This window comes from Pleurodeles waltl, chromosome 4_1 (assembly GCF_031143425.1).
Source record: "Pleurodeles waltl isolate 20211129_DDA chromosome 4_1, aPleWal1.hap1.20221129, whole genome shotgun sequence".
NCBI lineage: Eukaryota > Metazoa > Chordata > Amphibia > Caudata > Salamandridae > Pleurodeles > Pleurodeles waltl.
The window spans coordinates 290,747,007-290,772,573 of NC_090442.1; the positions used below are offsets into that span (position 1 = coordinate 290,747,007).

General features: G+C 45.7%; 1 protein-coding gene across 3 annotated transcripts in view; it reads left to right on the plus strand.

Moving 5' to 3' along the window:
* Positions 1–9,236, plus strand: part of RFX4 (regulatory factor X4) — a 236,973-nt gene extending 227,737 nt beyond the window's left edge. For 2 of the 3 annotated variants that reach the window (XM_069228352.1, XM_069228351.1), the window contains exon 18: positions 7,545–9,236. In XM_069228352.1, coding sequence (XP_069084453.1) covers positions 7,545–7,820 — 276 coding nt within the window. In that variant the 3' untranslated portion in view covers positions 7,821–9,236. The remainder of the gene's footprint in view (positions 1–7,544) is intronic. The other variant, XM_069228353.1, reaches the window with a different exon arrangement.
* Positions 9,237–25,567: the final 16,331 nt, after the last annotated feature.

Below are 25,567 nucleotides of genomic sequence, written 5' to 3' on the forward strand. Positions count from 1 at the left end.
AGTGTGGAGGCAGAGAAGACACAGGGAACCTAGCCTACAATGTTGTGGATTTAACCGCCAGCTGTTTTCCTCCTCATTGTCCATGGATGTCCAACAGAAGCGCCACACATAGTACTCCACTCCCGTTTGTTTCTTTTTGTCAGATCTTGGGAGGAGATGTTTAACGTTAATGTCACTTATTACTGCAGAAAATATGCTTACTTTGCCCTCATACCTCCTACTGCACGATGATGTGGTTTACTGTTCAGTCTATGCTATTATTGTTATTCTCTTAAACCATTTCATGTTGTGGTGTTATGTTGCAATGTAAAGCGCCTAAATGCCTCCAGGGGCCTCCAGATGTTTGTGTGCCATATACAAAATATAAATAAAGAAATTAAACAGTCAACTAAATAAATAGTAAAAAATATGTAAATAAACAAATGTGTTTCTTTTGACTTGAGTAGCCAGTGTGCAAATGTGGCTTTGGTGCATACATGATTTTCTTAATACACAACACACTCGCTCATCCTGCTGTACAGCTTTTTCAATGAAACAGCAGTTCTGTTTTGTTTCCAACTTTTCTCACAATAAAATCACCAATTTTTAAAACTATTGTCTTTCCAGCATATTCTTGCTTTATCAGAACTGATACTTCTCTTAGCTCAGGCATTGTGCCTGATGGCTCGAAAAGAGCCCTGGCCATTCCCTTTTATGAAAGCCTACTCGAGATCTGTCTGTTCTGTCAAACCGCCACCCTATTTCCTTGCTGCCAAGGGCTGCTAAGATTGTGGAAAGATGAGTTAACCAGCAACTGTCTAAACATATTGAAGAACACCATTTACTGGGCTTCTTTCCTTTTGTTTTTTACCCTTTACGTAGTACACAAACTTCATTAGTATCTACCACCAGCAACATCAGAATGATTCTTGGTGCGGGAGGCTGCTCTCGTCCTTTTAGATCTCTCCACAGCCTTTGATATGGTCTCCCATGACAACCTACTTGGCAGGCGGAACGAGGTCAAGGGCATCATTTACAGCTGGTTCTTCTCCTTCTTACATGGGTGTTTCCGAGCAGTGACTCTGGTTCGCTATCGTCATGGGCTCAACCCCATCAATTGTGGCATCAGTCAGTGTTCTTGCCCGAGGTCTGTGCATTTTAACATCTATGTGGCCTCACTTGCTGCTCTAATAACTTCATATGGCCTTAGATTCCACACTTTTGCGGGCAACACCCAGATGATTCTGTGTCTGGAAGGTGATCTGAATTTTCTACAGGACCATTTTAAAGATTACATGTGTTGCGTGGCCAGGTGAATGAATCTCAACTCTCGTAGTCTCAACCCAAACAAGACTAAGGTAATTGTCTTTGGAAAGCCCTCCTCCTGGTATTCTAACTGGTGACCTGACTCCTTTAGAGTCTGTCTAATGCCTTCTCCCATGGCTCGAAATCTCAGCATCGTTTTTTATGACATGCGTACCTTTGGAGCACATATCCATAAGGTCACTTCTGCCTGCTTTTTTATGCTTATGTTATCAGAAAAAATTTCTCCGCTATTACTCAGCTCTTACAGCTCTTCCAGAAATACCCTGGTTCAGGCACTTATCATCTCCGGGTCGAACAATTGTAATTCTCTTTTCTTAGGACTCCCTGGTTATCTCCTTCAGAAACTGCAATTAATTCAGAAAGCGACTGGCCACCTTCTTCCGGGATTACGCAGAACATCCCGAATCTCGATCCATCTTTCTGCTATTCATTGGCTACCTGTAAGGAAAGGCTGTCTTAGGTCCTTGTGTTTTTTCCACAATACGTTACACAAACTGATTGCTAACAATTACAATTATATGATTTCTCTTTTTTCGCCTTACATCTCTGCCCTCTGTCTATTCTGTTCCTCTTGCTGTGTTAACTTCCCTAAATTAAAAAAAAAACATGCAGTGTTGGTGGTTGATCTTTTTCTGTTGTTACCTCTCAAGCCCGGAATTCCTTTCCTCTTTTTATGTGATCTGAAGAAGTATTTCTACATGTCAATAAATGCTGACAACTCACTTGTTCTCATTGTAGGGTCTGTTCCTTTGTGGTCTGGTTCATTTAGCGCGAGGACACCCTTTTTAACTATTTTACGCAATTAATAAAAATGATAAAATTAAAAAACAATTATACATGGCATGTGCCTGTAACGCTAATCAGCTTTAAAAAAGATAGCCAGAAATGCACAGTTCACCCATCCCTTTGTACAGGAGATGCAAGACGAAGAAAAAATTGTACAGGAGATATTTTGATTGGTGCCTTCGTTTTTAAGTTTGCCCATAATTCTGTTGCCATACATACTTTTAAAAAGCCGTTCCCTATCTAAGGGGCCACAATCCTGAGTATTGACCTAGAAGGAGATGTCATTATGAGGAACATGTGAGTATCTAAAGTGAGGGGACGTCCAAGTAACCCTTTACAGTTTGGAATGTCATATCAGACAAAAAGAGGAAACATCTACTCGGGCAGATCTACCTCATGGTGCTTTGTCAACAATAATACATCAATTATTATTGCACACTTGAAATATTATTTTGCAGTACATTACTTCAGTGCTTGCATAGAGATACCTCTTTTGAGATCCCCACAACGCCTAAACAAGTATCTCGACTACACATAATGAGAAGTCCACTTTGAAAGGCCCAAAAAATGTAGCTGTGGACAGTCGCTTTAACCTCAGTAGGACACATGGAAAAACTTAGCAGCCTAAAATACAGAGAACTCGTCTCAATGAATAATAACGTGTTATATACAAGGACAGTGTAATCAACATATGAAGATTGAAAGGAGGTATGTCTTTACAAGCATTAAAGTAATGTAGTGCAAAAGGTTTGAAATGTCCAATAATGATTGATGTATTATTGTTGACTTAGCATGGTAAGGTAGATATGTCCCGCTAAAGTTTTCTTTTTGTCTGATTATGATGAACATAGGAAGATAGGGAAAGAAGGGCATTCCTACAATCGCACCACATAGTTAGTAGTTTTGGTGTAATCCTCTCAACACTGTAAAAGTGAGTGAATCTGAATGTCTTCACCCAGAGCTTTGAATAAGGTGGTTATTTCTGTTTTTGGGAATTTTGTGGCTATGTGAGTGCAGTGACTCTAATGCTTTACCTCTGGCGCCAGCTGCTCCTGGTATGCTTAGTTGTGAAGAATATTTTCACATTTTTATGTTACCTTTCTTAACCAAGTACATTCCATGTGATGCTGGTTTATCCATAAATTCTGTTTTACATTCACATAGGGTCGGACTGGCCTACAGGGCAATCAGGAAGTGCCCGATTGACTGGTGTGACAGATCAGTGTTTGTGGCACTTTTTGGCTGTTTGTGGATCTGTTTTATGGTCGGCTGGGCCAACTTTTACTGTTCATTTCCCTGGTTTTGAACCAGATATTGCCTGCAGCAAGTTCAAAACCATGCAGTCTTCCATACATGGCAAAACACTTATACAGCGTATCTTTACAAGTTCAAAACGGCCTTAGTTTGTAAACATAGGCCACTTTTTAGCTTTCTAATTCACTAATGGGGGCCACTTTTATCTTGTGCCCGGTCTATTTTCTGTGCCAGTCCGACACTGCATTCACATCGTGGGCATGTGTTTAATATTTACATGTGGAAAGCTATTTGCCTATTGTCTTCCTTGGAACCAGAAGACACGCCGCGAGCAGCAGCACTCGCAAAGCAAAGATTTAACTGTATAACACAGTGAGTCCCTCCCATCCTGCAGCCCACCAGGATATATTAACATAACGATTCTTCAGTCCTGACAGTAAATGTCCGTAGCTCTCTTCTTAGAATAACAACAATGGAATATGTGAAATAACTTTCGACTTTACAGGCATGACCTGGACTGAAATCAGCCCGAAGTGGACCAAAGTTGAAAGGGGTCAGTGTTGTTATGTCGCCTTTTCCGCGCAGACAGTAGGGTCCTACCACGAGCTCCGCAACAAGTGCCTCCTTTATGCTGGCTAAGGATCACTGGGCCCCAGTGTTTGGGTCGCGCGTGCTCCAGGCCTGGCCACGAGGCCGGAAGCAAGTGTGAAAGGTGAATCCGACCTCACGGGCCGCATCCGCACAGATGGCCCCGCTGCGGACTCTTTGACAAGGCTGAATACATGCTTCACTGCCCGGGTTCGCAGTCAAGCGGCGGCCAGCGGGGATCTTAAAATATTGCCATTCAGTGTCCCCTTCAGAGAAGGCGAAGCAGAGCATTGACTCATATGCAATTAGCTGACCTACCGTGCCAACATTTTCCATGCTCGATTCGTCCAGAACGGAAAGTACTGTAATAGTGCAGATATTTTTGGTGGTATTATTTTGGCACAATTATTCTTATGCTCATGACGCATTCATAGACGCAGTGGCTTCTAAACCATTTAACAAAAAAAAGAAAAGACTATAATTGTTCATTACACATTTCTTCCCATGTGTTGTCTCATGGGCCAAGAATATTCAAGTAACAGTGCAAATCAATAACACAAAACAAAGGAGGGTGCCGCTATATGTATGGCATGGCCAGCCCTGCAACCTCGAATATAAGCTGTATGATCTAGCAGAGCTTTGTACTGTTTAATAGTAAAAGCGTCTTCCAGCGCAGGGGCGGAGGAGATAGTTATACTTTGATATAGTGGTTGTGAAAAACACTTTTAAGAAAGTTGTAAAGATAACGCTTTGCGTCTTAAACGTCACTCAGTTTGTCTTGTTTATTAGACTAACTGCTTTTGTCATCTCCTGTACAATAACTACACAGTTCTACCAACTACATTCTTGTGGGGCTCATTTTACTCAAAGACCCTCATCAACTCCTTTGTCTTTGACACAATCTACTTTTGTAACAGTCTTGTAATGAGTCGCTCATAGTAGTTCTTTGACCCTGAGACAGTCACCAGAACACTGACCTGCGCAACAGGGCCTCATCTCAGAAAGAGGAATGGTTAACTGGCCAGAATAGGACTCTTCCAAGTTTCTCGCCTCAATTCCCTAACCCACAATGACATCAGCATCTGGTCACTGTAATTGGCCACTCAGCACGTACTTCCCAGCCCCAGCTGCCCTTGCACACTTTTCTACTTCCAATCGTTTGCCCTCCCCTTGAATCTGAGTACAGCGACTCCTGTCAGTCATCCAAGGACGTTCACCACCTTTCCAGCTGAGAACTTACTAGACCATCTAAAACTATCTTTCTCCACTGACATTATGGGGGTCATTCTGACTTCGGCGGGCGGCGGAGGCCCCCCGCCAAAGTTCCCCCGACAGAATACCGCAGCGTGGTCAAAAGACCGCCGCGGTAATTCTGAGTTTCCCGCTGGGCTGGCGGGCGACCGCCAGAAGGCCGCCCGCCCAGCGGGAAACCCCCTTCCACGAGGATGCCGGCTCCGAATGGAGCCGGCGGAGTGGAAAGGGTGCGACGGGTGCAGTTGCACCCGTCGCGATTTTCAGTGTCTGCTATGCAGACACTGAAAATCTTTGTGGGGCCCTGTTAGGGGGCCCCTGCAGTGCCCATGCCATTGGCATGGGCACTGCAGGGGCCCCCAGGGGCCCCACAACACCCGTTCCCGCCAGAAAGGTTCTGGCGGTCAAAACCGCCAGAACCAGGCTGGCGGGAAGGGGGTCGGAATCCCCATGGCGGCGCTGCCTGCAGCACCGCCATGGAGGATTCCTCAGGCCAGGGGAAAACCGGCGGGAAACCGCCAGTTTCCCTTTTCTGACCGTGGCTTTACCGCCGCGGTCAGAATTGGCCTGGATGCACCGCCAGCCTGTTGGCGGTGCATCCGCAGTCCCCGGCCGGAATGACCCCCTATGTCACTTATTCCAGATCACAGACATGCATGATATGTAAACAAGATAGTGTATGTGGCCGACATTGGTCCAAGTATCCTCCCTGTATCACACCTCGACCAACAACAAGGAAGCCACCACAATCCTTCTATACCACCTTCATTACTGTTGTTCAATGTTTATTTTGAAAACGTTTGCTCTTTCTTCAGATAAATGCCAAATAAACTGTGGGTTAATTCATAGTAGTCCTTCGGTTCCACAAAGATTCACGTTTAACTTCTTCATTGGGAACCCTGATGTAAACATATATGTTTCCAGTGTTAGCAAAGCCATTCCAGGGACCAGATGTACATATACTTTGCGCTGGGTTTATGTCACAAAAGTAACGCAAATCGTCACAAGCTGTGTTTTTTGTATTTACTTTGAAGGCAAAACATGTTTCCCACTGTAAAGCTGTCTCAAAGCATTGCTTTGCTTTACTTTAGCATTCCATCGGTGGTACATGGGCGTTCCCATGCAACCACCTATGGGTTTTGATGCAAAACACTAGCTACTAACAACAGCACACAGAGTTTGCACTAAAAAATGCCATTTTGAAGCAGGAAAAAGGCTTTTATTTTTCCTAACTTTAACGACTTTGGATATGCGCTGCATGGTACAGCACACATTCGAAGTGGGAACATTTTTCAAGTTTGTCTAGGCATCGTATTTTGTACCAAAAGGGTACCCTTTCAGTGCAAATTATTCTAGACACCACAGCAAATACTCTTGCTCTATGGTGCAAAGGTGTGTGTGTTGCACTAGGCAGCATAATTGTGCACCAGTGGACAGGGCCATATTCTAGTAGATATGGCGTGTTTCTGCTCTCTTCCTCTCATGCAGCCCAGCAACTTTGGGTGCTGCGCTGTGTTCTGTGACATATTTCTGAATCTGGATCCAAGTGTTTTTATAGCAGTCATATTATGCAAAGAGAAAAATGCTGTGGCCTAATTATAAGGTCATATGCTTGCAATAGCAATTAAAAAAATAACAATGCTTTTAATTATAAGAGAACACCACATACACGTCCTAGCAAGCAGATGTACTTTCAACATGTATAGGAACTATTTTTAGTTTTTAATGCACACCACAGGGAAATGTGATTCCCACTTGCACAAAGAAATGTACTTTTGACTTTGACTTAATGTAACTTGAAGACAAAGCTTTAAACAAAAAGGGTGATTAATACATTAAGGATAATATATTTAAAGAAAAAACAAGGGCAAAGGAATGTTTTAGCTCACCCATCCTGGCACCGAAGTACACTTCTTCTAATTAGGTAGATGTGTAAAGGAGATCAGGCAAAATGCTGTCACTCACAGTGCAAAAGAGCCAATGGCTGAAGTGGGCTGACCCACTGCTTCTTGTTGGATGCTGCGGCGGGCAAAAGCAAAATATATATGACAGTTCAACAGACCTATGGTTGAAAAGGGCTTACCCAAAGCCCCTCAATGTATGTACATTTGTATGTTTTTTGTATTTGTGAGTTTTTTTTTACTACACGAGACCTGCTAGAAATATGAAACTATCTTTAAGCCAAATCTACAAATGAAATCACCGGCATGACACGTTATGTCCATCAACATGTAAACAAGAATAGTCAAAGCGCACACTGAAATATTTTAAAAGTTTGGAAATTATATGATTCAAATGTTAATATGATATGCTATGTTGGCTTAAATGTGGTAATTTATGTTTTTTCTCTTTTCACCAAGTACCCTTTCAATAGCCAGACAGCACGGATGGAACCTCCCTGCCTGGTGAGCAGCACCCCAAGATTTCATTCCACCCCGGTACCGCCACGGTGGTCTGAAGTGGCCAGTGCAAACTCATGTTATTCAAGCCCAGCAATGCCCTCTGCAAGATATGGGAACTCTAGTGACGTGTACTCACCCCTGAATACACGTAGAAATTCGGATTACGACCACATGCAACACTTTCCTGGTTTCGCCTACATTAATGGAGAGGTGAACACTGGCTGGGCAAAATGAACACTGTCGGCGCAAGTGTATCTGCGTGGAACAGAGACAACAACACTTGAGAGCTTTTGCATAATAGCTCGTGGGACAACTTGAGATCCTCTGTAAAGGATAGTGGCACAGCCATATATCACGGAGAAATAACGCGAATGAAGAAACTGGAGATAAGGGATCACAGACTGATTTAACTTTATATTCTCTAGTGAGGAAGGATTTTACAATTATTATATAGCACTATTTAGGCCAAGTTGTGCCTTTTTATCGTTTGCTGATATCATACTACGTGATGCCTTCTCCAGTGATCTGTTGATAACATGTTGGGAAGTGTGTGCATATGTTTTTAAAAGAAAGTATTTGGCTCAGTCTATTTATTAATAAAGGTATGTACTATAAGTAGGGCGCTTGTAGGCCACGTACCACGAGCGAGGCGCTAAAAGGGATATGTACAATAAGCTCAGCTGTATCCTGATGTGGGCATTAGAGCCACGTGCTATAAGCAGGGCACTTATAGAGGCATGCACCACAAGGATGTGTAATATGAGTACAGCATTATCGGTGGCTTACTACAACAGAGTTCAAACTACGAATATATACATATATACTACAGCCAGGACACTAGTAGGAAAGTATACAATAAGCAAGGTGCGAACATAGACTGCTGGGCACAAAGATGTGACACAGTCTTACTGCCAATGGCCAGATGCATGATATTCTGTAAGAACTGTCTTTATGTTCTTGTAGCATTGCCTGCGTTTTCAGCCTGAATCTTAAGAATAGCACGGCAAATCTGCTAGCAAACAGCTACAGCCTTCGGTTCCCTGCTTGGGAGTCTGTATTAAATGTGAAGTTGATTCAATACAGAATCCACAACTATTCTGTCATCTATCTTGGATTGATAGACAGAAAATCTGACTGTAAAATGAAGTCAGCTCTGCACAAAATAAATGAGCAGGAAACAGTGAATGGAAGGAACTTTACCCATCGAAAGGTGTGAAGAGATTTGTCGAGCCCTTTCACAATATTGTAATTAGTCCACACATTTTTACAAAAACATTCGAAGCTGTGCCTTTGATCATATTTTGTTTTGTGTATGTGTGAAAAAAATATTGTCCTTCTGGGAGAAATTGTGTAGACATTTTCTGTCTGTTGTGTAGCATTCTGTGAGTTTTTTGTTAGACTACATTAACATAGTTTTTTCTTCTGTGTGATGAAATGCACTGAGAAAATACGATTGACCTATTGCCCTATGGGCGATACATAAATATGTGAAACTATAACCTCAGAAGTTATAGCAGTGTTGTATATAAAATTTTCATAGCATACATAGTGTTTATGGCTAAAAACGAAATGTGATAATATTTGTACAGTTGTTCAAGATATATGAAAGATTTTCACACACAAATAAAAACATGACATCTTTACCTATCAGCATTGTAGTTTAAATCCGTTCACTTTACATTCCTAATATGACATTGCAAACCACACACATTGAGATAAAATGTCTTATAACAAAAATATCATCATAAATGCACGCAGGGCATACCCCTTGTAATTCAGCATTATAGATAAATAGTAATAAAGTGATAGCTAGATACACATTTGTTGTAATCTGTAAAACAATCTCATGGGTAAACATTAGTCTAAAACATATGAAGGGAGCAAATGTCACAACAGATTAAACCCAGTTTAACAAAGTGGTCAAAATATGATGATGATTTCTTTAAAATTGTGTTCTAGAAAGGAAAACTTTACTTGTCTGTTAAGAGTTTGCAGTTCCTAGTGCTGTAGATCATTTGCTTTGCACAGTCCTGCCATCTAGTGTTGGGCACAGACATTGCTGGCTGTTTTTCTTCAAAGTAGACGTTTCAGTTTCGACTCTGAGCCTTACCCAAAACGTAAAATGCACCAAGACATAGACTCTACCTTAAATTGATTTCTCATGAGAGCAAATAGGTGTAGCGATGTGAAGCAGGACAGTGTATTATGGTGCGATGTAATAATGCATGTAAGTATAAATTAATGTTAAAAATGTTATAATGTGAACTTGTATCTGGGGAGGTGAGATGATATATGTAAATCAAAACCACTACAACCAACAAATCTATTGTTACAGATAATCAAAAGTTTCCGTTTGCAACATTTACTGCTGTTGATCACGTTTTACAGCGACTAAAAGGCAATGCCCTAAAACAGATTTTTGAGCTGGAGCGAAAGATGTTTAAAACAAAATTTTAGGGACAGTTTGTCTGACCTGTGCTTTTGGTAGATGTGAATGTCCACACAATAATTCTTGGTGAAATTGTGGATGCTTGGCAATGTTCTCACTTTACACATGCTAGAAAAGCAATGGTGGCATAGTGTGTTTGGCTTTAACAAAAAAAACCTTGAACACACTAGACAATCTATTTAGCAAGGCCTGCTTTGGATATAGGTTTCCCGAAATGGGTATTGCTAAGGGCTACAAAGAGTTGTTTTGTCTTTCTAAAGAATGTAAATTGTGTAGCATCTTCCCCAGTCTGGTACCCGTTAAATGACTAGGCCACACTGATCTGTAAATCAACGTCTTTATTTCTCCGCAAATACCTGTGAACTCTAACATTCTAAAGCAAATTCTAATACATTCTATTCTAGCGATTACGTCACTTGCTGATATACAATCCTTGGGGGGCCATAAAGGTTCCGTTCAAATCATGCAAGACACTAAAGTATATCTAGAGTGTGTGTAAGGTTCTCTCCATAATTGATTGAGGCAGGAGAATCAAGGGCTCTTCACAGTTAGACTTTGTAGTTCATTAACTCTAGGAAGTGAGGTGCTTGCAATGAAGAAGTCACGTTCTATGATAGAAACTGCTGTCGGCAAGATTCTACTGGCTCAATTATTGACATCCCATGAGTGCACTGCTGGTGCTCTGAGAGGGAATCAGCCTTTTAAGGCTTTCCATAAAGACTTTGACAACCAGTGTTTTGAATATTTACTGGTGTTGTCGATTTTCTAAACAAGCTGTCACAAGAGCAAAATTTACCCTGATGGATGAGGCTAACCCTTCACCTTTTGTAGTTGCATTCAGTACCTGAAAATATCTTGCGAAGAAGTCCATTTTGACTATAGTGGTAGTAAACTAATGTTTCCATCGTACTGCATAACAAGTTTTTGTAGTTACAGAATTATCAGTCACTCTTTTGGTCTTTTGGGATTTGAAGGTACTCAAACGTTAAGACTTCAAATGCCAAATTGAAAGATTTAGGCCCTCATTATGATAATGGCGGTAAATGCCGCCTACCACCATGGCAATGGCCGCCAAAAGACCGTGGCCGTGGCTACCTACTGTCCACCATATTATGACCGTAGCCAGAATTCCGACACAAGGCTGGCAGAATTCCAGCTATGGTCATGGCGGCGGTAGGTGGTGCTGCTGCCAGTAGCAGCGCCACACCAGAAGAACGTCGCCGACCGTATCATGACACATGATACGGCCTGGCGGTGTTCCGCCGGCGGACGCTGCTGCTGGCAGCAGCGCCACATCACGTCTCCTGCCAGAGGACCCCCTGCAAGCAGGTAAGTCGGGAGCTCCGACAGGAGAGGGGTGTGTGTGTGTTTGTGTCTGTGTGCGTGCATGTGTGCTTGTATGTATGTCAGTGGGTGTGTGTGTGCATGGATGTATGCATGCGTGGGTGAAGGTGTGTATGCGTGTGTTTTGCCGTATGTGTATGTGTGTTTATGTTGGGGGGACAGGAGGGATGACTCTGGGGAGTGGGAGGGGGCGGGGGAGACCCCTATCAGTGCCAGGGAAGGAATTCCCTGGCACTGATAGTGCCTACCGCCATAGATTTCGTGGCGGTACAAAAGCTACGGAAACCATGGCGGTGGGTGGGGTCATATTGCCGTGGGCGGCCTAGTGACGGCCGCCGGGCTGGAGACTGTAGCTCGCCGGTTGTTACCGCCGTGGCGGTTGGTGTGCAATATTGGCAGTTTGGCTTTTGCCAAACCGCCAATGTCATAATATGGCAGTATGTACCGCCAGCCTGTTGGCGGTACTACCGCCACTATTGCACTGACCGCCAAAGGCCTAATGAAGGCCTTAGTGCTTTCAGGTTGGGTAATGCAGTTGAGTTTGATGCTGTGTGAGGACATCTGCTTGTAGAGGCAGCCTACTGTGTGGATCTAGATACATTTCCAGGAGTAGTTAGCCCCACAGCTGTCTTACCCAGGTGGGTGCTAATAGAATGAGCTACATGAGAGCCTGCCACATTTTTCTCACTACGCATGATATGATTATGTGGGTAGCTGCTGGCAAAGCTTTGACATTTTGCACTCTCATGGGGGGTGGGGGAGTTGAAAGAGGTCCACCAATGTGGTCCCCCACTCATGTGTTTGTTGATGCGCCCTACTAAGCAGGTCTGCAAAGTCATTATCTGCCCATGGGAGTTGGTTGACCAGGTGAAGATCGTGATGCTGAATGGCCCATAGCTAGATTGTTAGTGCTAGCCTCGACAACTGTGGTGAGTGCACACTCCCTGTTTTAGAAGCTTGTATATTGTTGTCATGTGCTAATGAGCAATGGTTTGCTGCACACTTTGTTGCTGAGGAGACCATTGACCCTGGCTTGCTAGTTGGCCCAGATGTGCTCCCTACCTTATGAATGGTGCATCTGTGTTGATAGTCACCTGCGGTTTGGTTGGAGACTGGAAAATGATCTGCTCAGTATCAAGATCTTCTTGTTCAACAATACATCACATAACAGTTTGTGCCATACTCTGGAATCAACCAGCTCTAGATACTTTCACTGACTAGTTGCTTGTGGCCATTGTCTGGCAAGGGACTCCTGCAGAGGGTCTGTATGCAACCAAGCATTTGGTATTATTGCAGTACAAGGCACCATCATACCCAACAGTTCAGTTATCATTCTCATTGTCAGAAAATGCACTATCTGGTTGTTGGGGTAGACTTTGCTTGTTATTGTATTCAGTATAGCTCCCAAGAATGTTTCAGTTTTCTAGAAAGCGAAGTGTGATTTTTTTGGCATTGACCATGAACTCTATGTTCTCTAATGTAGTGAAAGGACAATGCTTGTTGAGTGTGAGCAAGACACTCAGAGGTGGCTGATTACTTTTTATAGTGGTGGGGCGACCGAGGGGGCACTCCAGGAATGCCTTTAGGCACAACCCCAAAGCTTTCAGTTGTGGTCCATTATAAATAGTGTTTATAACGGGCCACGATTAAAAGCTCTGGAGTTGAGTCTAATGACACTCCAAGTCTATAAAAATAAAATAAAAGTAAACTTAATTAAAACAGAAAAAACATACTTTCCATCTTGGATGGAGAGGTTTAAAGTGTGCATGTCTGGCTGGCCATTGCAAGACAGCTGGTCAAAGTGACATGCACACTTTAAACTTTGTGTGCACCACTCTCCTGCTGCCAGTCAGCAGTTATGTCCCCTCTCCCCCAGCACTTGGCTCAGGCTGGCCGGCTGCACTGAAAAGTAAAATGGTAATAAAATCATTTTATTACTGTTTTACTTTTCATTTTTGCTGCGCCGTAGCAGGGTGGGTGACGCTCCTCTGCCTTAATGTAGGTACTGCCTCTGAAGACACTGCTCTCAACTGCTGCTGTCTGCCAGCCCATCATCCAGGTAAGACATGTATGGCACTGAGGGGAAGGTGTGGTGCCACCAAACAAATGGCAGACATTTTATGAATACAAATGGGACTGTTGTAAACCATAAGCATAGCACTTTGAACTGACAATACTTTCCACTTGCCACAAAGATGTGGAACTGGAGGTGTGATGGGTAGATGGGAATGTGAAAGTAGACATCCTTGACATTAAGGGTTGTGACAAAGCCCTTAACACAGAGCAGTGGAGTGATGTCTTGTAGAGTTGCCATTTTGAAGTGCTCTGAAACAATGTAGCAATTAAGCTGTTGAAAGCCTTTCTTGGGGTTAAGAAAGTACAGGGAGTAAACAGTTTGTTCCCACTGATGTGGTTGAACTGGTTCTATGGCTGCTTTTTGAAGCAATGAATGTCCTTACTGCTGTAATAGTATTTGGTGCTATTGGCTGATGCAAGGCGGAATATTGGGTGGAGTGGTTAGAAAATCCAGGAAGCTGCTGTAGGCGACAAAGGAAAGTACCCACTTGTCAGAGGTTATCTATTCCCACTGGGGAAGATATACCCTTATCACTCAACAAGAGACAATGTGGGGAGGGTTGTTGGTTTGTGCTGACTCGCCAGAATGGATTGCTTTGGTTGGTACTGAAAGCACTGTGAGATGGCAGCTGATTTGGGACTGTGAGAAATTGAGTTGATGGTTGACTGGGTTGTAAGCCCCTGCCAAGCAGCAACCTCAATCCTTATCAGGGTGAGGCACAAACCAACCCTAAATTAACCTGTGCTCAGCCCTCTAGTTGCTTACCAGAGAGCAGCCAGGCATAACTTAGATCAGAGGTCTTCAAACTGGGGGGCAGGCCCCCCTAGGGGGGCCTCAAGTGATCCCAGGGGGTGCGCCAGGCTCTGGCTAAAATAAACATTTTACAGATAACAGGGCTTTGTTTTAAGCAGACACATGTTATTGCATTGCTATAAAGGTAACAGTACTTAACTGCATTGTTTAAATAGGTCTAGCCATATTTAAAACTTGCAATCTTTATAAAATAATTGCGAAGAATTCTGAGGGGGGCCCAAGGATTTTTATTTTTCAACTGGGGGGGCGCAGCATTAAAAAGTTTGGAGACCACTGACTTAGAGACACTATGTAAATTATTTGTGCAACACTTCAAACACTAATAAAGTGAGAACATCACACAAAAGGATCCCACACTAAGTTAGGAAAATAGAAATTTCTTTAATAAATGAAACAAAACCAAAATGACAAACCTCCCATCAATGTAACTGGAGATATTCAAGTTTAAACATTTGGGTAAAAATAGTATCCAAAAGCACAAAGCACCAGCTGTGGTTATCTGGTTGCGCTGGACCAGAGCAAAGTCACAAGTTCAGGCTGACTGCGATGGAGCTCGGGCCGGCTACAGGGACCGGTTAGGCCTGCTGAACAGAGTACCTTAAATCCTGGTTTGCGGAATATTGAAAATGCGCTGCACAGCCAAGGCGATGTGTCAGTTACGACATGCGGTAAGGCTAAAATACTACGGTCTGCTTCTTCGTCAAGAATCCCGTTGATGAGGCTTGCAATGTGAGGTTCCGAGAAAAGTATTCGGAGCACAACAATGTGTCAAGAATTGCTGGTGGATGGATTGTAGTTCTGATATAATTCAAATCCTGAGCTTTAACTCTGTAAAGGAGTTCAGAGTGCTAAAGCTATTGAAACAAAGTTAGTGATGTGTCACTTTCAAAGAGCTACGAGGCTGCAATGTGGAGTCATGTGGATGTGGCGTCGTCGTTGAGGCTGCAATAGACAAGGGATACAAAGGCCTGTGCCACGGATGCGTCTAGCAGTGGTGGATCCGATGGGCTGCAGCAGCAATGAGGCTGTTTGCCACAGGTGCAGTCACATAGCAGCAGAGATGCGTTGGTTCTAATTGGGGTTGCACCGCATAGCAGAGGAAATGTGTCAATTCCACTGGATCCATAGAGACTGGCACAACACCTTAAGCCCACTTTCAAGGGTTCAGGACTGGGGTAGCACCTCTTGCAGGATAGACTCACAGATGCAGATGCAAGGTTGTTGGAAGCCTTTTGCGTCCCTGAGGCTTCAGACTAGGAGGCCAGGCAACTAGCCCTTGGAGTCACTTTGGATTCTGGGTTTAAGAGCTGCAGGTCCAGTCCTTTTCACACCGGCAAGAGAGCAGCAGGCAGCAGGTCAGCGAAGCAGGGAAGTAGCTCCTTCAGAGCAGCAGTGCAGCAGAGTGGCAGTCCTTTCAGCAGCATAGCAGTCCTTCTTCCTAGAAGAATATTCGAAGGTCCAGACATGTACTGAAGTGGTGGGATCTGAGGTCCAGTACATATGATGATGTCCACTGGTACCCTGCATTCCTAGCCCTGGCTCCAGACAAACTACAGGAGCATGCAGCCCTTTGTGTGGAGCCACGACACAGCATATTCGCACGTACGTGGTTTTGAGTCCAGCTCCACCCGCCCATCCTGTCAGTGATAGCCCATCCAGTCACACCTAAATGCCCAATTATCATGCACTCACCTGGTCCAAACCATGGAGCCAATGCTGGATCTCTTATCCCTCCTGCATGGCCGTCCACGATCAAGGAATCCTAAACCCTTAAATGATACACTGCCCTCGAGGAGAAGGGGGCTAGGACACAGTAAGAAAAGATAAACTTGGGGCCTGTGACAGTGCGTAAGAGGTTCTGCACACCCTGGACCTTTTGTGTTAGTGTGGATGTAATGCACTAGAAATAACAATAATAGTTTACCAAACAATTCTCAGCATATGAAGATTATGTAGTTATTCACAATATTTTTCATGGCACTTCAAAGAATCATTTCACAAGTTTGTATACATATATTGTGCGTACTAATAAGTACTCTCTTTATCGTATTACAACACTGTGTCAAGAATTACTGGTGGGTGGATTTTTGGTTCTGATATAATTCATATCCGGAGCACCAACTCTGTAAAGCAGTGGTCCCCAACCTGTGGTCCGGGGACCATGGGGGTCCGCAAAGCCTCCTCAGGGGGTCAGCGACTGCTTAGAAAATTAAATGATATTAACAGATTAGGCCCACAGCTTTCATTAATGACTTAGTGAGAGGCCCCTGGATTCCAATAATGATTCAGTGGGGGTCCCTGGGTTCCAGTAATGATAAAGTGGGGGTCCACAGAAGTCAAAAGGTTGGGAACCACTGCTGTAAAGGATTTCAGAGTGCTAAAGATATTGAAACAGAGGTAGTGTCCGATTTTTGGAAAGTGAGCTTTCTCTTTTAGATATTCTTAGGCTTAATCAAAGGATTACTGTGCACTAACCTGTGATCAAGTACTTAGACATGTCTCTCCTACTTAAAACTGGAATCCAGAGAAAGTCTTCGTGTAGGAAAGTACCATCTTGCCTGGCATGTTACCCCCATTTTTCACTGTATATATGTTGTTTTAGTTGTATGTGTCACTGGGACCCTGCCAGCCAGGGCCCCAGTGCTCATAAGTGTGCCTGAATGTGTTACCTGTGTTATGACTAACTGTCTCACTGAGGCTCTGCTAATCAGAACCTCAGTGGTTATGCTCTCTCATTTCTTTCAAATTGTCACTAACAGGCTAGTGACCAATTTTAACGATTTACATTGGCATACTGGAACACCCTTATAATTCCCTAGTATATGGTACTGAGGTACCCAGGGTATTGGGGTTCCAGGAGATCCCTATGGGCTGCAGCATTTCTTTTGCCACCCATAGGGAGCTCTGACAATTCTTACACAGGCTTGCGACTGCAGCCTGAGTGAAATAATGTCCACGTTATTTCACAGCCATTTTACACTGCACTTAAGTAACTTATAAGTCACCTATATGTCTAACCTTTACCTGGTAAAGGTTGGGTGCTAAGTTACTTAGTGTGTGGGCACCCTGGCACTAGCCAAGGTGCCCCCACATTGTTCAGGGCCAATTCCCCGGACTTTGTGAGTGCGGGGACACCATTACTACCTATATGTAGCTTCACAATGGTAACTCCGAATATGGCCATGTAACATGTCTATGATCATGGAATTGCCCCCTCTATACCATCCTGGCATAGTTGGCACAATCCCATGATCCCACGGGTCTCTAGCACAGACCCTGGCACTGCCAAACTGCCTTTCCCGGGGTTTCACTGCAGCTGCTGCTGCTGCCAACCCCTCAGACAGGTTTCTGCCCTCCTGGGGTCCAGCCAGGCCTGGCCCAGGAAGGCAGAACAAAGGACTTCCTCAGAGAGAGGGTGTTACACCCTCTCCCTTTGGAAAATTGTGTTAGGGCTGGGGAGGAGTAGCCTCCCCCAGCCTCTTGAAATGCTTTCATGGGCACAGATGGTGCCCATTTCTGCATAAGCCAGTCTACACCGGTTCAGGGACCCCTCAGCCCTGCTCTGGCGCAAAACTGGACAAAGGAAAGGGGAGTGACCACTCCCCTGACCTGCACCTCCCCTGGGAGGTGCCCAGAGCTCCTCCAGTGTGCTCCAGACCTCTGCCATCTTGGAAACAGAGGTGCTGCTGGCACACTGGACTGCTCTGAGTGGCCAGTGCCAGCAGGTGACGTCAGAGACTCCTTCTGATAGGCTCCTTCAGGTGTTGCTTGCCTATCCTCTCTCCTAAGTAGCCAAACCCTCTTTTCTGGCTATTTAGGGTCTCTGTCTTTGGGGATTCCTTAGATAACGAATGCAAGAGCTCATCCGAGTTCCTCTGCATCTCTCTCTTCACCTTCTGCCAAGGAATCGACTGCTGACCGTGCTGGAAGCCTGCAAAACTGCAACAAAGTAGCAAAGACGACTACTGCAACTCTGTAACGCTGATCCTGCCGCCTTCTCGACTGCTTTCCTGGTGGTGCATGCTGTGGGGGTAGTCTGCCTCCTCTCTCCACTAGAAGCTCCAAAGAAATCTCCTGTGGGTCGACGGAATCGTCCCCCTGCAACCGCAGGCACCAAAGAACTGCATCACCGGTACCCTGGGTCTCCTCTCAGCACAACGAGCGAGGTCCCTTGAATCCAGCAACTCTGTCCAAGTGACTCCCACAGTCCAGTGACTCTTCAGTCCAAGTTTGGTGGAGGTAAGTCCTTGCCTTCCCACGCCAGACTGCATTGCTGGGAACCGCGACTTTTGCAGCTACTCCGGCCTCTGTGCACTTCCGGCGGAAATCCTTTGTGCACAGCCAAGCCTGGGTCCACGGCACTCTAACCTGCATTGCATGACCTTCTAAGTTGTCCTCCGGCGACGTGGGACTCCTTTGTGCGACTTCGGGTGAGCACTGTTTCACTCCACTTTGTAGTGCCTGTTCTGGCACTTCTGCAGGTGCTGCCTGCTTCTGAGAGGGTTTCTTGTCTTGCTCGACGCCCCCTCTGTCCCCAGATGCAATTGGCGACATCCTGGTCCCTCCTGGGCCACAGCAGCATCCAAAAACCCTAACCGCACAACTTGCAGCTAGCAAGGCTTGTTTGCAGTCTTTCTTCAAGAAAACACTTTTGCATGACTCTCCATGGCGTGGGGCATCCATCCTCCAAAGGGGAAGTCTCTAGCCCTTGTCGTTCCTGCAGAATCTTCAGCTTCTACTGTCCAGTAGCAGCTTCTTTGCACCCACAGCTGGCATTTCCTGGGCATCTGCCCATCTCCGACTTGCTTGTGACTTTTGGACTTGGTCCCCTTGTTCCACAGGTACCCTCATTTGGAAATCCATTGTTGTTGCATTGCTGATTTGTGTCTTTCCTGCAGAATTCCCCTATCACGACTTCTGTGCTCTTTGGGGAACTTTAGTGCACTTTGCACTCACTTTTCATGGTCTTGGGGTGGGCTATTTTTCTAACCCTAACTGTTTTCTTACAGTCCCAGCGACCCTCTACGAGGTCACATAGGTTTGGGGTCCATTCGTGGTTCGCATTCCACTTTTGGAGTATATGGTTTGTGTTGCCCCTATCCCTATGTGTCCCCATTGCATCCTATTGTAACTATACATTGTTTGCACTGTTTTCTAATACTATACTGCAAATTTTTGGTATTGTGTACATATATCTTGTGTATATTTGCTATCCTCATACTGAGGGTACTCACTGAGATACTTTTGGCATATTGTCATAAAAATAAAGTACCTTTATTTTTAGTATTTCTGTGTATTGTGTTTTCTTATGATATTGTGCATATAACACTAGTGGTACTGTAGGAGCTTCACTCGTCTCCTAGTTCAGCCTAAGCTGCTCTGCTAAGCTACCATTATCTATCAGCCTAAGCTGCTAGACACCCTATACACTAATAAGGGATAACTGGGCCTGGTGCAAGGTGTAAGTACCCCTTGGTACTCAATACAAGCCAGTCCAGCCTCCTACACTTCGTAGCTGTAGCACAGGGAGACAAAGAGAAAAAGGAATCCCCATACTGGAAGCAAAAACTGCAGAAGCGTTGATGGTTTCACACAGGAACTGCAGGAAGGCTTGGCGTGAGGAAGATTAGAGCACTGGAGCAACCTGGTTGACTTAGGAGGTGAGTGCAGGGATGATGCTTGCTCAGGACAAGAATGAGGCCAAGCACAGATTTGAGTTTGGGTGCGGTTTGAATACCCTATGGATGTGGCTGACTCCTGAAAGGCACATGGTTCACATGAGAGACCGAAAGGTTACAATGGGCCTTGGGAGCGAACACCTGCAAGCCTATTGTTTTTGACATTTAATGCAAGCAGGTGCAATCAATTAACATTAGCAGGTGGGGTCAATAGGTCATGGCAGTTGGAACCAATTAACAGAAGCAGGTGGAATCAACATTAGCAGGTGGAGTCAATAGGCCATGGCTGTTGGAACCAATAGACAGGAAACATGCCTATTCCTCACAAGTGTGCAAGCCAAAAAACTAATTGAACAAAGGTACCAGAATGGTCCAATGAGTTCATGTGCTCTGGGAGGGGGCCTGCCACGGGGTAAGTGTAGACAGACCATGGGGCCTGAGGGGTGTTTATCCTGGTGTCGCAGGAGGCCATGAAGTACCACATGGGAAATGCAACATGAACCCTTGGCGCAAGAGCGGGTTGTGACACCCATTGTGTGTGGTCATCTCGAAACAATTCACAGAGCCCAGCTGTGACCCACACCCAGTCATGTGACCCAGAGACAGGCTGCAGGCACCAAATGGCTAAGGGAAAAAAATGCCAACTTTCTAAAAGTAGCATTTTCAGAATTGTAATTCAAAATCTGATTTCGCCATAAGTTAAAATTTTAAACTGTGATTCACAAAACACCAAACATGAAGGGGTTACCTGATTCCCTTTGGAAATTACCTTTTAAAATGTAATTAGGTAACTCCAGTTGTATCCTATGGTAGAGGTAGGTCTTGCAGTAGTGAAAAATGAATTTACTTGTTTTTCAATACCAGAACACATAAAACTTAAAAGTACATGTCCTACATTTTAAATACATCACACCTTGCCTTCTGGGATGTCATGGGACTTGTAAAGAAATGGCTCCCTGTTGCAGTTACCCCCCACTTTTTGCCTGATACTGATGCTGACTTGACTGAGAAGTGTGCTGGGACCCTGCTAACCAGGCCCCAACACCAGTGTTCTTTCACCTAAAATGTACCATTGTCTCCACAATTGGCACAACCCTGGCACCCAGGTAAGTCCCTTGTAACTGGTACCCCTGGTACCAAGTGCCCTGATGCCAGGGAAGGTCTCTAAGGGCTGCAGCATGTCTTATGCCACCCCAGGGACCCCTCACTCAGCACAGACACACTGCTTGCCAGCTTGTGTGTGCTGGTGGGGAGAAAATTATTAAGTCGACATGGCACTCCCCTCAGGGTGCCATGCCAACCTCACACTCCCTGTGGCATAGGTAAGTCACCCCTCTAGCAGGCCTTACAGCCCTAAGGCAGGGTGCACTATACCACAGGTGAGGGCATAGGTGCATGAGCACTATGCCCCTACAGTGTCTAAGCAAAACCTTAGACATTGTAAGTGCAGGGTAGCCATAAGAGTATATGGTCTGGGAGTCTGTCAACAACGAACTCTACAGCTCCATAATGGCTACACTGAATACTGGGAAGTTTAGTATCAAACTTCTCAGAATAATAAACCCACACTGATGCCAGTGTTGGATTTATTAAAAAATGCACACAGAGGGCATCTTAGAGATGCCCCCTGTATTTTACCCAATTGTTCAGTGCAGGACTGACTGGTCTGTGCCAGCCTGCTGCTGAGAGACGAGTTTCTGACACCATGTGGTGAGGGCCTTTGTGCTCTCTGGGGACAGAAACAAAAGCCTGCTCTGGATGGAGGTGCTTCACACCTCCCCCCTGCAGGAACTGTAACACCTAGCAGTGAGCCTCAAAGGCTCAGGCTTCGTGTTACAATGCCCCAGGGCACTCCAGCTAGTGGAGATGCCCGCCCCCTGGACACAGCCCCCACCTTTGGCGGCAAGTCCAGGAGAGATAATGAGAAAAACAAGGAGGAGTCACTGGCCAGTCAGGACAGCCCCTAAGGTGTCCTGAGCTGAGGTGACTCTGACTTTTAGAAATCCTCCATCTTGCAGATGGAGGATTCCCCCAATAGGATTAGGAATGTGCCCCCCTCCCCTCAGGGAGGAGGCACAAAGAGGGTGTAGCCACCCTCAGGGCTAGTAGCCATTGGCTACTACCCCCCCAGACCTAAATACACCCCTAAATTCAGTATTTAGGGGCTCCCAGAACCAAGGAACTCAGATTCCTGCAACCTAAGAAGAAGAGGACTTCTAAGCTGAAAAACCCTGCAGAGAAGACGGAGACACCAACTGCTTTGGCCCCAGCTCTACCGGCCTGTCTCCCCCCTTCTAAAGACACTGCTCCAGCGACGCTTTCCACAGGGACCAGCGACCTCTGAAGCCTCAGAGGACTGCCCTGCATCTAGAAGGACCAAGAACTCCTGAGGACAGCGGCTCTGTTCACCCAAGACTGCAACTTTGTAACAAAGGAGCAACTTTAAAACAACTTGCGTTTCCCGCTGAAAGCGTGAGACTTGCCACTCTGCACCCGACGCCCCCTGCTCGACTTGTGGAGAACAAACACTTCAGGGAGGACTCCCCGGCGACTGCGAGACCGTGAGTAGCCAGAGTTGTCCCCCCCTGAACCCCCACAGCGACGCCTGCAGAGGGAATCCCGAGGCTCCCCCTGACCGCGACTGCCTACTTCTCAGATCCCGACGCCTGGTAAAGACTCTGCACCCGCAGCCCCCAGGACCTGAAGGATCGGAACTCCAGTGCAGGAGTGACCCCCAGGAGGCCCACTCCCTTGCCTAGGTGGTGGCTACCCCGAAGAGCCCCCCCCTTGCCTGCCTGCACCGCTGAAGAGACCCCTTGGTCTCCCATTGAAACCTATTGAAAACCCGACGCAAGTTTGCACACTGCACCCGGCCACCCCCGCGCTGCTGAGGGTGTACTTTCTGTGTGCACTTGTGTCCCCCCCGGTGCCCTACAAAACCCCCCTGGTCTGCCCTCCGAAGACGCGGGTACTTACCTGCTGGCAGACTGGAACCGGGGCACCCCCTTCTCCATTGAAGCCTATGCGTTTTGGGCACCACTTTGACCTCTGCACCTGACCGGCCCTGAGCTGCTGGTGTGGTAACTTTGGGGTTACTCTGAACCCCCAACGGTGGACTACCTTGGACCCAAACTTGAACCCCGTAGGTGGTTTACTTACCTGCAAAAACTAACAAACTCTTACTCCCCCCAGGAACTGTTGAAAATTGCACTGTCTAGTTTTAAAATAGCTATATGTGATTTATGTGAGAACTGTATATGCTATTTTGCTAATTCAAAGTTCCTAAAGTACCTACCTGCAATACCTTTTATTTGAAGTATTACATGTAAATCTTGAATCTGTGGTTCTTAAAATAAACTAAGAAAATATATTTTTCTATACAAAAACCTATTGGCCTGGAATTGTCTTTGAGTGTGTGTTCCTCATTTATTGCTTGTGTATGTACCACAAATGCTTAACACTACTCCTTTGATAAGCCTACTGCTCGACCACACTACCACAAAATAGAGCATTAGTATTATCTCTTTTTGCCACTATCTTACCTCTAAGGGGAACCCTTGGACTCTGTGCATACTATTCCTTACTTTGAAATAGTGCATACAGAGCCAACTTCCTACATTGGTGGCAGTGGTGGGATACAAGACTTTGCATTTGCTGGACTACTCAGCCAATACCTGATCACACAACTAAATTCCAAAAATTGTCATTAGAAACTGATTTTTGCAATTTGAGCTATTTTTCTAAATTTTTTAAAGTCCTGCTTGGACCTTGTGTTAATCCCTGTTAGCATTTCTTTTAGAGTTTAAAAGTTTTGTGAAAGTTTGAATTAAGTTCTGGAGATAGTTTTAGATTCTTTAAAAGTATTCCAACTTTTAGAAACATAGGCGGTCATTCTGACCGCGGCGGGCGGCAGTCGCCGCCCGCCATGCGGTTACCGCCGAATGACCGCATCGCGGTCAAAAGACCGCGGCGGCCATTCCAACTTTCCCGCTGGGCCGGCGGGCGACCGCCAAAAGACCGCCCGCCGGCCCAGCGGGAAATCCCCTGCAACGTGGAAGCCGGCCCGAATGGAGCCGGCGGAGTTGCAGGGGTGCGACGGGTGCAGTGGCACCCGTCGCGATTTTCACTGTCTGCAAAGCAGACAGTGAAAATCTGTATGGGGCCCTCTTAGGGGGCACCTGCACTGGCCATGCCAGTGGCATGGGCAGTGCAGGGTCCCCAGGGGCCCCCCGACACCTGTTCCCGCCATCCTGGTTCTGGCGGTGAGAACCGCCAGAAACAGGCTGGCGGGAAGGGGGTCGGAATCCCCAAGGAGGCGCTGCTAGCAGCGCCGCTATGGCGGATTCCCTGGGCCAGGGGAAAACCGGCGGGAAACCGCCGGTTCCCCTTTTCTGACCGCGACTTTACCGCCGTGGTCAGAATAGCCCAGGAAGCACCGCCAGCCTGTTGGCGGTGCTTCCGCTGCCCTCCACCCTGGCGGTCATGGACCGCCAGGGTCGGAATGACCCCCATAATGTCTAATGCAGAAGAGAGTGTGATGGAACTCGACCTCACACCGTACCTCCATCTTAGAATGAGGGAGCTAAGGTCTCTCTGCAAAATAAAAAAAAGTAAAAGCTGGCATAAACCCTTCCAAAGCACAGCTCCAGGAGCTGCTGGCAGAGTTTGACAAAGCCAACCCCTCTGAGGATGACCTTCCAGAGGATGAAGCTAGTGATTTGGAGGAGAATTCCCCCCCTCCAGTCCTAATGAGGGAGATCAGGGCCCCTCAAGCCCTGTCTCCAAATGTGATAGTGAGAGATGCTGCTTCCCTCACAGGAGGGTCCAGCACCTCTGTAATCACTGAGGATAGCCTCAGTGAAGATGACCTCATGCTAGCCAGGATGGCCAAAAGATTGGCTTTAGAGAGACAGCTCCTAGCCATAGAAAGGGAAAGACAAGAGATGGGTTTCGGTCCCATCAATGGTGGCAGCAACATAAATAGGGTCAGAGATTCTCCTGACATGTTGAAAATCCCAAAAGGGATTGTAACTAAATATGAAGATGGTGATGACATCACCAAATGGTTCACAGCTTTTGAGAGGGCTTGTGCAACCAGAAAAATAAACAGATCTCACTGGGGTGCTCTCCTTTGGGAAATGTTCACTGGAAAGTGTAGGGATAGACTCCTCACACTCTCTGGAAAAGATGCAGAATCCTATGACCTCATGAAGGCTACCCTGATTGAGGGCTTTGGATTCTCCACTGAGGAGTATAGAATTAGGTTCAGGGGGGCTCAAAAATCCTCGAGCCAGACCTGGGTTGATTTTGTAGACTACTCAGTGAAAACACTGGATGGTTGGGTAACTGGAAATGAAGTGCATGACTATGTTGGGCTTTATAATTTGTTTATGAAAGAACACATTTTAAGTAACTGCTTCAATGAAAAGTTGCATCAGTATTTGGTAGACCTAGGTCCAATTTCTCCCCAAGAATTGGGAAAGAAGGCAGACCACTGGGTCAAGACTAGGGTAACCAAAACTTCCACTGGGGGTGACCAAAAGAAAGGTGTTACAAAGCCTCCCCAGGAGAAAGTGTGTGACACTAGAAACAAAGAAAAAGAGTCCTCTGTAGGCCCCCA